Source organism: Labrus mixtus, chromosome 9, assembly GCF_963584025.1.
Source record: "Labrus mixtus chromosome 9, fLabMix1.1, whole genome shotgun sequence".
NCBI lineage: Eukaryota > Metazoa > Chordata > Actinopteri > Labriformes > Labridae > Labrus > Labrus mixtus.
This window is the reverse complement of record NC_083620.1, coordinates 27,141,004-27,153,830: the sequence shown is the minus strand read 5'-3', so window position 1 is coordinate 27,153,830 and position 12,827 is coordinate 27,141,004. Positions and strand designations below refer to the sequence as shown.

The 12,827-nt window shown below is 41.3% G+C and overlaps 1 protein-coding gene across 8 annotated transcripts in view; it reads right to left on the bottom strand.

The window, feature by feature from the left end:
• The window catches only part of mark4b (MAP/microtubule affinity-regulating kinase 4b), a 57,702-nt gene extending 47,434 nt beyond the window's left edge, over positions 1–10,268 (bottom strand). For 3 of the 8 annotated variants that reach the window (XM_061047223.1, XM_061047226.1, XM_061047229.1), the window contains exon 1: positions 9,097–10,266. In XM_061047223.1, the coding sequence (XP_060903206.1) occupies positions 9,097–9,144 (48 nt within the window). In that variant the 5' untranslated portion in view covers positions 9,145–10,266. Of the gene's footprint in view, positions 1–9,096 lie in introns of all 8 variants that reach the window. The other 5 variants (XM_061047224.1, XM_061047227.1, XM_061047225.1 and 2 more) reach the window with 3 other exon arrangements.
• Positions 10,269–12,827: the final 2,559 nt, after the last annotated feature.

The window sequence follows — 12,827 nt, the reverse complement described above, 5'->3', positions numbered from 1 at the left end:
ACTCATTTTCATCTCATGAAAATATGATGATGCCAGAACCAATCTCTGGAGTTTAAGACTTGCCTTTCCTCTTAAACACCAAACTAAGCAGAAAAAAAACTAAGTAATAAGCACACCAGTCTTAGTACTGACACAAAGTCATCAAAAAGCACCGTCACTGTCATCATGTTTGGTTAACTTTCCTCACAGGAAGTCATCATTTACAGAGGATGTTTCCATGACTGTTAAATAACACGTTCAGTTGTACAAGCAGAAGAAGAAAAAGAGAGACGCAGGAAACGTGGGAGAGGAAAAACACGATGAATGAACATTTAAAAGCTGCTAATAGAGATTACTTTCTTTAAGATTGAGTGCAAACGGCATACTGTAGCAGAAGCCCGACTCAAACTGTCACAATGTGGTTAATGAACATGAGCCTCCAAACCACTGCGTTTAAACAACGGAAATAAACAATCAGTAAATTTAACATCGCTTCAATGTCTTCTTCATGAGCTGCTGTCGATTCTTCATTAGAGAGAACAACTACAGCAACGCAGCAGCTGATAGACATTCTGCAGCCTCTGCCACATACGTTTAAATTCCTTCCAATAACCATTATCCAGACAGAGAGTCAGACCAGTTTGGCTATAGCTCCGCTCACTGACATGTACACTATGTGGTATGTGCTGTATATTCCCCCGAGCAGGATGACAAGTTGTTCTTACTGGAAGCTCTTAACTGTCCCATTTATAGTGACTATATCAGATCTCTTTTAAGGACACTCTACACTCTCCTTGTCTGTTTTTTAAAGAATATTACGTTGATAAATGCCACTCTATTTGCACCATGATGCCACCTGAGTTCACCTCAAAACCACATGTAAAGTCAGGGTCCGAAATTAACTTTTTGACTCACCGGCCAAGGTGGCAGGTAGATGAAAAAATTCACCGGCCAAAATAACAAATTGTGTTTTTGTGTCCCATACACATCTGTTACAGTACATTTAATTGAGAAGGCAATATGTTCTGTTTAATCAATAACAGATTTAAGTCACAGATTCGATCATTTCATCAGATCAGGAAATTGAGAAATTGGAAAAATATATTTGCTGGCCTTTATTTTATTTTTTAAATGTAGGCAGTAGTTACTTTTTGATAAAACATTTACCCGCCCTCTCCAAACGGAAAATCTACCCACATTTGGCGCTTGGCGGGTGTCAATTTCGGACCCTAATGTAAAGTATTGATTTAAGAAGATAAAAACTGCCATTTGTATTTAATCATGGGGAGTTCCATCTCATAAATGTCAACATGAGTCTGAGAACAACTATCAGCATGTTGGTTAAAGCAGTCCTCCCTCCCACTGTCAGACATTATCTGGCTCAAATATGCAAAGTGTAACTAGATTCTTGAAACTGGACAGTGCCACACACACACACACACACACACACACACACACACACACACACACACACACACACACACACACACACACACACACACACACACACACACACACACACACACACACACACACACACACACACACACACACACACACACACACACACACACACACACACACACACACACACACACACACACACACACACACACACACACACACACACACACACACACACACACACACACACACACACACACACGATGCTTCCTGCGAGCCTCTGAAGATCTGCCACATTACTCAGCATATCATTCACTGCAGGACTGTGATCATCGGAGCAGGCTGAGTAAAGGGTCAGATTTATTCTGTGAGGATCAACAGCAGAGGATTAAAGAGCTGACTCACTTCTTGGCTAGACTTCGGGTTCTCTCTTCGTCTCTGCACAGACTGGTGGTTCTTTTCTCGGTAATGATCCGTTTACTTAAACGCTGTGTCACTGCATGCTCTGAGCTACATTTTGCTGTCCACACATATTCAAAGTGACACATGATTCAAGTTTACAGGGGTACAAGCAGCCATAAGTTACTGTTACTTCCTCATTCTTTTGTATTTTTCTGATATTTCTGATGATAACATCCTAACCAGTTATAAGCAAGGCAACATTCCTTTATTTTACTGTTTGCATAAAATCTGTACAATCTTCTGATTGCACTAATGCGATGCATCATGCATAATTTCTAATTAAGAGCTCCTTTACTCTTTGAATGGATTTAAAGTGTCATCTGATTTCTGAGTCAGAAAAACCTATTTTGTTCTAAACATTAACCGGGGTCAAATGATGAATCATTATGCACACACAGCTCTGTACTACTGCTCCCTTAACATTATCTTCACTGTCTTTGAGCCAATCTCAATCCTCCCACTTGGCTTTATCCCTCTGCTTTGTACACTGCGTCTTAGGTAGTGTGTCCTTCTTTCAGGGATTGAGGGAACGCGGTCATCGAGCCTAAGAATGGCCTTCCAGAGGGAGTGTTTTCAGATGCAGACTCCCATAAGGCTTTGCAAACTGAGGCAGTGTGACACTGAACATGGCCACATGTGCAAAGAAGGAATCAAATATCTTTGCAAATGTTATAAAAATGTTTCCATGACTTAGTTTATCATGCATTTGAGATTCTACAGGGATTATTATTCCAGAATAATTGCCACAGATGTCAATAGAACGTTGTGTAAACAAGGATCTGGGAATTGACAGTACGGTTATTTACATGTCAAGAGTAGGAAACTTAAATAAATATGATGTAATGAACGGTGTCTCGTTTCTTAAGGAAAGAGTTCCTTGTTCCTTGAACCAACACTGAAAGGAAAGTTGAGGGCAAACCTAGAGGGTTGGACTAAAGGGAGAGAAATAAAATTGGGGCTTTGTTACTCAGTCTGCCACTTCAGCAGACCCAGAATGAACCCTGACCTACTTGGTAATAAAAATAAAAATTGGTTGCTTTTGTGTTGCGGATCAAAGATCAGTGCAGATCTCCTTACTCACAAGTCATTTCTGTGTTTCTTATTTTGAGTTCAGAAGTATTGTTTGTAAGTGTGGAGTTTTGTTTACCAACAAGGTTTTGCTGGTGTTTGTCTTTTGGATTAAAGCCGGCCTGCAACAGGAAACTGTGAGGAGCGAACTGTTAAGAGGAAGTTGTGACAAAGCAGACGACAGCACTTACAAAGGCTCTGTCATTACGAAGCAAAAATGTCCAAATCGTTATTTCAACCCCAAAAAGAAAGACTCAACTGGGAGAGGAGAGTCGAATGACCAAATCACAGGTTGTGTTTCACTTTGTTCTGTTACAGATCTCCCATCTGCAACACTGGACAGAACCAGTGGAAGCAGCCGGCCGATTCAAAGAGTCCATCGGTTCTGTGATTCATGAAAACAGGTTGATTGCACTTGTGGATAAAATAGTGTGGAGATGCAGACATACAGATTTATATATAGTTTAGAGATATAATATCTGTGGATTAAAATACAGAAATGTCTGAGAGATGAAGACGTCCTTTTTTAAACCACCAGATAAACAATACTTGCTATACATTTCTCCTGACTGCTACTTCACAACTCCATACATGAAGAGCCGAAAAGACAAAGAAAAATAGATGCAGACTGAAGATGAAGACATACTTAAGACAACAGGAAGAGAAGACAATGTATCTGCACGGCTTAAAGTGCAGCAGGCCTGAGGAGATGTTCGGTAAGGTGACACCTGAGAGGCCGACAGCAGAAGAGCCCCATTACACGCTGAAAACAACAGAGCGACTGTGTGCACTGACTGTGAGCGACTGAGGGCCCTTTATTCTCTGCTGCCTGTTCGGGTTTTTTTTTCTGATTGTGTGCATGATATGTTTGTCTGCAGGGGTCTGTGTGTGAGTGTGTGGTTGGCAGTTAACGGGGGGGGGGCTCTGTGAACAGTTTCATTCTTTACATGGTAGCCTGATCATGAGAAACACCACCTGTTCAGCACTGGTCGCTCACTAACTTCTTAGCTAGAATCCATGTCAGGAACATAAAGTGTGCAGAGAGAAAGCCATAACAATGATATTTGCAATATGTGCTTAAAAATACTTAACATGAATTTAAACAATAAGTTTGATATTGATGATACTCTGCTGATTTCATTTGAACATTTCATCTTTTTTACATACAAAATAGAGACTAAAGTCTAAAATAGATTTCTTAAGGACTAATAGGTATTTACACACAATTTGTTTATTACTTTTTTTGCTGTAACATCTTAATAAATATCAATAAAATGTCTGCACAAATGAAAAAAGTCAAGACGCTCAAACCCTCTCTTTATACAATCCAAAGAGGAAGAAGCCTCAGTTGACACAGAGACAAATTAGTCATTTGAAAAGCGTGATGCAAAAACACAACAGAGAGAAAGTAAGATGGTACTTATGTTAGCAATACTAATCTGAGCAGGGAAAGTAAATAACTTAATTTCTCCCAAAACCTCCCACTGCTGTGCTCTTGAGCAAGCCATTTACAGGAAGGTCTGCCAAATCCCTTAAGCTCTTTTCCCAGTACTGACCTGCTTCACATTCAGACTTTTGCAGCTGAATCTGCTCAATGCAGACAGTTTGCCAATGCCAACCACTGAACGGTATGGAGCTACCAAGAAATAAAAAAAGATTCACTGCTCATGTGTACCATGCTAGTAATGTAAATGCCAAACAGATGGTAACTCAATCACCTCTTCGGGGATTAAAGCCGGACGTCTCAGTGTAACTGGCCCACTTCTCTGACCTTTGGGCTGCTGTTGCACCCAAAAACTCCAAAACACATTTCAGTTGGTTTAAGCTGGTGGATTTAAAAGAAAACAGCACACGTCAGCGAGGCATTGTGGCCAATATAGGTCATCTTATATCAACCCGCCTAATTTTATACCAATCGTGCACGGTTCAGTTGGCCTCAGTGGACCAGATGATTAAAACCCCGGAGCTGTTTATGACTGTATCTGATGTGTCTCTAGGTAAAACGAGTGCCAGCAGGGGCATCAGAGGTGGGTGCCAGCTTTTGGGTAACAAGTCAGGACAGCGTGCTCGTGAATCTTTCCCTTGTCCAGGAAACACAAAGCCCTGCTCTGCCCTGGGGTGGCAAACGGAGAGACATGCAAGCGTTTTTGTGCATGTGCACACAAGAACTATGCATCAACTGCTATTTAACGTCTTTTTCTCTCACACACACACACAGACACACACACACACACACACACACACACACACACACACAGATAAAAGCCTCATGACAAGCCCCAAGCAAAACTTCTGCCCACTCCTACAGTACAGGAACAAAAAGCAAAGACATACAATTCATGCATACCTCATTATTATATATTTAAGGACCTTCATTGACTTTTACAGCTCTGTACTTAAAGCTTCATCACCCCCCTGGTTCACCATTACCTTAACTGTAGTCTACTATTATGACCCTGAACACAAGTACAATACACGTCATGCACTGACAGCCAACAGGACATCATCATCACTTGACTTTACTCATTTTTCTAACCTTGACAAAACAATGGACCCCCCCCCCCCCCAAGACTAGAAATACAAAGGCAAGAGAAATACAACGAGACACGATGTATTTCATGTTCTTTGGTAGTTATCCACTGTAGGATGGAAAGAAAATGGACACAAGAACAACAGCTCTAATGCAAACACTTGAAAGCCGCTAAATGAATAATGTTTATCAGGTTATGTAAAGCTGTCTGAGTGTGGAAATGAGGAAACAGATCTGAAGTTGATTTGTGACATTATGTTGTAACTTGTAAGATAACAGTATAGAAACAATAGCTGGTTAAATGTGTGAATACACTGCAGATTTTTTTACTCAAGAACAATCAATGCTACTACATTAAAAGTAGGTAAATAAGATCCTAAGTCAGTTTTTTTAAGGTATATATTGGGGCTTTTAATGCCTTTATCTAGAGAGAAGACAGTGTGCAGTTTTAGAAATTAAGGAGAGAGAGAGAGAGAGAGAGAGAGAGAGATAAGAATTTCATGCAGGAAAAGAGCCACAGGTCGGACTCGTACCCGGGCCACTTGCCCGGAGGATCATCGCCCCTCTACATGGGCCGCATGCACCAATGACTAAGCAACTAGAACCCCAAAATAAAAAGTCCAAGGTTACGTTGCCTATTAGCTAGAAAATCTAAAAAGCCAGAAAGACAACAACAAATGTGTAGCTAATAAGTTGTTAAACAACATCGAATGCTTTTTGAGGTGAAAAGAAAGCGTCACAAACAGGCGGAACAATAAAAGCTGTTTACAGTTAATCTAAAGGAGTTTGAAACAAAGAGGATCTAAAACTTTCCCAATCTACAGAGAAGCATGTGATCCAGTCATTCAAGGTTGACCATGAACATGAACAGTACCAACACTGCTTTGGTTTTCTGTAGGTTTGATACTTTTAAACAAACTGTCATGTCTTGATCCATAAAGTCTTTAAAGCTTATTTATCTGTTCTTTAAGACGTATTTAATCTCATCTATGTGACAAATAGCACACTGACTGACTACACAAATTTCAATGACAGAACCTAAAACAAGAGAAAAATATATTTCAGTGATCAGTGGTTGAAAGATAAGGGATGAAGGATGGAGGACACAGATGCTGTCTGGATTAGAAAAGATATGTGTCCTTAAGACTAGAGATCCAGAAGTAAAAGACAGTGACATAATGAAGAGAAGAAGAGAACACAGCGTCACACTGAGCACAGGTGATGCAATGCAGAGTACATGCAAAATTGTGGATGCTGAAATCACTGGCTGTCGTTTCATGTGTGCTGTGATAAAATGATGAATGAAAAGAAAATGGGAAATGTAAAAATCATAAATGTGACCATTTCAATGTACTTCTGTCTTGTTGTCTTTCTCCTGACCTCTACAGCTCCGAACCACTATAAAACCAGCAAACAGTATAGGTAATGATATTCAACATCGAGCTCAAAGTCACAAATACCAAATGTAAACAACAGGAGAGTAAAGTTTTTAATCAGAAGTTCAGGGGAAACATCATAACAGAGACAATGTGAAACTGGATCCACTGTTTTGCTGATATACTGTAAGAGCAAGTAATGAGTGAATGAGTGTTTGATAAGACGTCTAGGGGCACTTGAGGGGTATTTAGGTGGAAAAGATAACTGTGGGTATAAAGGACCCCCTGTAGTTGCCATGGTGAGGTTGCTAACAAGAGCGGCTTGTGACTGAGCATGCTCTGCGATCACTCTGCTGTCCGGCTCACCGCCTCATAGTTCATTCCTTCCACTGCTTTCAGAAAAACATTCCTCCACTTCCAGCTTTCTTTTCCACAATCTAACATAGTAAAAGGGCAGCTAACCATAAAAGTGTACATCATGTGAATGAGACAAAAAACTCCAAACTGCTGAGGTCATGGAAGTGGGACTTTCCACTGATGGTTACTAGAACAAGTGTTTACATGACTGCTAACTAAAATGACCACACACACACACAGTCATCCAGCTATCACAGAAACAATTCAAATTTCTCCATACCTGCCCTCAACGAGAAGCAAAGGTCAGAGCCAAAACTGAAACTGAATCCAGCATTCATTGAAAACCTTTACTTAAGGATAATGCTATGAGATAAAACGCTTTAATGTCCCCTGGGGGAAATTGTCTTAAGAGTCCAAGCTGGGCAAATGTTTCTGCATCCACATAGAAGCACATCAATAAATAATTAATAACAAAAACATTTAAGGCGGAGTTTCCTGATGTTCTTTATGTCGATTATAATTTGGAATAAATTGACTCTGTATATGAAGCAACACTTTTTGAAGTGCTTACATTTAGGTGTGGTCTGGAAAAAAACGGTCTAAATCAAACACGAGGCATCAAGACATCAAAATATCTTGTGGTGGATTCTGCCACCTCTGTCAGTGTGTCTGGGGCAGGACAAGGACTACAGGCAATAAACACCTGGCTGTGAGAATCCGCAGTGAGTCAGGAGCATGGTCAAAGTCACACGTCGTCAGGGTTAGAGAGGCGAGGTGGTAGCACTCTCACACATCCACAGCTCGGACTCAACATGCAGTAAAAATGTCCCTGAGTTAATGTTCATGTGAAAGCCATCACAAGAGACATGACAGAAACAATAAACATGACAGGGAATATGGTACTTAGGACAGATCATTTGGAAATAAGTCTGTATTGTGTCAGCTGCTGGCTGGTGATGATAAATGAAGTACATCTGGACAGCTCAAATAATAAGAATTAAGTGACATCTCAGGCAGCTAGGTGGTGTAAGCTAGGTGCCCTTGAAATAAAGGTGGGGATCAGTACAGTCATAGTGATGCCAAAATGTGATGATGAGATTTTAGACATTGGCTAACAATCTGCTTCTTACAAGCAGTTATCAAAATAATAATAATGTTTGTTTCAAAAAGCATTCAACTCAATGTCCTGTCTCTGTCTGCCCCAAACCCAGACGCTGCCACAGACAGAAAAACATCAAACCAGGCTAGCCTGACACAGCAGATTTTGCAACATAATGCTGCCCACTAAACCGCCTTTCACAGTTTCATTGAAGGGGGGGAAACTGAACCAGATTGGGTGAAGGGGGGGCAGACAAGGTTTGAAAAAGGAGTGGGGCCAAAAATCATGAAGGTGAGATGGACTGGACATGCACAGAAAGAAAAAAAAGGGAGGGTGAAGTGGAGGGATGGGATGGGTGCAGGGCAGGCTGGGTGGGTGTGGAGAGGGCTGGGTGGCCTTGCATCAGATGCATTTATTATTGATCAGCTGGAGAAGTCAAACAAAACATGCGCACTGAAGACACCGGTGGGTGAACGAGGGTGGAGGTGAAAAGTGGGATTGATTGAAGAAATGTGTGCAATTATTTAATTTAAAATCAATGACACCCATACACTCTGCACCCATTTCCCTCTCTCTCTCCTACATCTCTATCCAGTCCAGTCTGTGTGTCCAATTGCAACCCGTCCCAAATGAGCTATAGGGGAGATTAGCTTGATTGCAGCTGCTCTGCTCTTTGCACATGGCACACTAATCTCATGGCCTGAGGGTTCGGGGAGCTGTCATGGTGTTTTTTTTTTTTTTTAAAGCATAATGGAACCTATTCCTCCTGCATGCTGAAGGTGACAAACAGACGCCCTGCTGTGTTTGAATCATCTACTTACATGGTCCGCGGTCCGCTCGTTCCCAGGCAGTGCCGTGCGTAAAGACATTTTCCGTCCCTGAGTTCGTCTTGTCGTCCAACAGGAAATAAAGAACTGAGAGGGGGGTGGGGGGGGGGGGGTTCTGTTCACACTGGGTTATAAAAACACACAGCCCAGGTTAGCCAAAAGTGTCAGTCACACCAGGCTCTGTATCAGGAAGGAGGAGGAGGAGGAGGGGGGGAAAAAACAACTTCACCTCTCATACAATCATCTTTGTCACGGTACTTGAAGGCAGCACAGATCACCACAAGACGGTGATCCAGCTTAAAATGATGCGTTCAAATACAAAGTGGTTACATCCACCTCATGTCTGTCTGCTGCTGCTGGTGGTGTTGGTGTTGATGGTGTTGGTGGTGTTGATGGTGGTGGTACCAACCCCGCCTCATCTGAAGGGGAAAAACAACCCCCACTTGTCTTCTCACTTTCACCCCCCTGATCCTGCCCTCAGACGTTATCGTACCATGTCGGTGCGCAAGGACCGGATCATAAAGGAAACAATCCCGATGGCTTCACTTCCAGCTGCATCGGAAACACCACCATTGAGGCAATATATGAGGGTTTTTTTTAAAAAAGGGGGAAACACAAGAGGTGGTCTCTCAGGCTGTGTCCCTTCTTCGACCACCGCGGGTTCAGTTGGGAGAAGAGGAAGAGGAGGAGGAGGAGGAGGAGGAGGGGGGGGGACTGTTTTCCTGTTAGCTTCCTAATGTGATTTTCTTGGTGGCAAACGTCAAGCCGGTGGCTCCAGAGGAAAAACAGAAACAGGGACTGCCTTAAAAAAAAAAGTGGCACGAAGCCTTGGGGGGGGGGTTTAAATGAATGGCAAAATGCGGATTAATGAAAAAGAAAGCGGCGGATGTTCAGTCTCTCAGTCCAGTCCGCCCTTTAGCTCTTCTTACTCGGTCTCGTTGCCATGGCTCCGGCGGTGAATTCAACGGTCTCCGGCGTTACAGAAAGCGAAGAAGAAGTGTCCTGTGTTTCCAAAACATAACGTTTTCTTCTCGGCGAAGACGATGAAAGAAAACCGGGACACCCCCCGACCACACCGCACCACCTCCCGAAACACACAGTGACAAGAGAGAGACGGAGAGGGGAGGCAGGGAGAGAGGGACGTCAGCGATCATAAAAGGCAGGGCTGCTGTGTCTCTGCTCGCGCATGCGCAGACACGCACACTTTTCTCTCCCCCCTGCTCTCATGCCGCCTTCACGAACTCATCATAAAATCCGTTTTGCGAGAGCCGGAAATCGAAACTCGGAATATGAATAAAAGTCAGAGCTAACGAAATAAATGTTTATTTTTGTCGATGGTTTGAGATTTAAACCAACAGAAATTAGTGGTTTTATATATGTTTATGTAAAAAATATCTTTAATTGTTCCGCTTGAATATCAATACACCATATTTCTGTCTCCTATCATACCAATCTCGCCCTCTGGTGGCGTAAATGTATTTTTTTTGTATTCACAACAACAGTCAAGAATAATAAAATAATTATTTTCATAGCAACTATACCAACATACATCAACACTCCAGGATGACAAAGCAATCTGTAAATGGTCAATGAGGTTGCACTTGAGCTTGTATAGAGCTTTTCTAGTCTTCTGACTACTCCTTTATACCGCAGGTCACACCTACCCATTCACAACCATTCACACACTGATTGGAGAAACTACTTTGTAAAGTGTCCATCACTATAAACTAATCCCATTCACACACATACACATGCTGCAGACGAAGCAGCGGGAGCAACTTGGGGTTACATGTCTTGCCTATAGGGACACATCAAATGTTTAGCTGCAGGAGCTTGGTTCAAGACGACCGACTCTCCCACTAAGCCACAGCCACCCCTGCCGATGAGTGAAACTGTCCCCATCAAGGCACAACTCCAAATGTCAACAAGTTCAATCAATTCTGGACAGTAACTGTCTCCACCATCTGCTTATATAATCCAACCAAACACATGCTTTGCAGCATGATATTGATCCATTTGTAGTTTCAAAAACAGATAACCTGTCAGTGTGGCTTTGGATTGCACTTCAGCTTTAATTATAATTGTATTATGCAGTTCAACCATAGAATCTCTGAATTCCTAGTTTTAAACAAATATTCTGATGATTCATTTTCTTCGTAATCTAACTTGTCTTTTTCTCATGATTGTTACTTTGAAACGAGGAAAACTGGCTACAAAAGAGCTTTGGTTAATTGGCTCAGTTGCACCACTACCCCATGATATGAATAAGGCCCCTGTTTTTTTTTTCAGTTGAAAGACATGATAGAAAAGTAAAATACCTCATTTTGTCCCTGTAGGAAAAAACCCACAAGCGCTGTTGAGTCTTATTTATATCATGAGGTAGTGGAGCACTGAAGCCTCTAGTGGCTGAACTAAGTATGACAAAAACATAACAAAATTACTGCTGCTAAAACTTTCTTTTGTTACTAAAAAATCATTAATGAAACCTTTTTTTCTTCACCTGGCTTAACTTTATTTCTCTTACATCCATATCAGAAGAGAACAAATCAAGGTAACTTAAAGATGATTATCCTGGAAACACTTTTCACCTTAAGTCAAACTGGAAAGAGATTTTAACAGGCTTAGACATTGATCAATGTTTTCTCTCACTTGGCTTTCATGGCCTTCACAAAATTCAATTTACAAACACCAATTATTTGTAAAGTTATAAATCCATTATCAGTAAAGCAAACAGTTACATCTTGACATTGTCGTCAAGGGGATTCATTGAAAATTAAAAAAAGACAACCTCACATCCCACATATTGCAAAAGAGAGAGTTGTTTATCCTTCAGGCCTCAATCACAGCCAAACATGTGCAACAAGCACCAGACATGCCTCATATCCTGTTTAATCATCACAATATTGGACAAGAAATCTAATGCTACCTATATCACATATGTCTCTGTGTGTGTTTTTAAACTCAGATACTACAGTGAAACTTATTTTGTCATTATTCTGTGATGACATTTTTCCTTAATCAGCCGATCCACAGGGGAGAAACCAGGAAGGACTCATAAAGAGAGGCACATTTGTAAGGTCTGAAGCAGAGTTTAAGGCAATGACAAACCCATGAACACAACATCATATATTAAAGTACTTGTAAATTATTCACACTGCTGTACAACACAACCAAAATCCTTTAGTACAGTATTGTTAAGCAGCTTAACCTCATTAGGTTTGGTCATAACTGTATATTATAATATGTATAAAATGTACAACAGCTAGTTGTCTGTCTCTGTCAAACAGCTTGCATTTGTTTCTCCTTAAAATAATTAGTACAAAAGTTAAAGAAAGTCCCATTATAAACCTTTATTAGTTAAACATTTTATTTATATATGAATATACAACACCTCAACACAACTTAAGAGCATTCCCTGAGCATTCACATGTTTCTTATTTATCTATGAATTGGATGATGTTTATTATTCATTGATTTATTAGTGTTTGTTTGTAGTTTAACAAAGTTAAACATTAGGAACATTAAGTCTCACCTGGACAGATCTGGACCTGTTGGAGCGGACCCAGGGCCTCATCCTTCAGGCAAACCCTTAACTTCCTCAGAGACGTGACCTTCAGGGACCCGAGCCCCCACAGACTGAGAGGTTGACGGTGGTATACGAGCAGGTTGAGCAACACACAAGAAGGTTCACTGTCATCCCTCGAAGAGCAAAGGCAGAGAAAGAC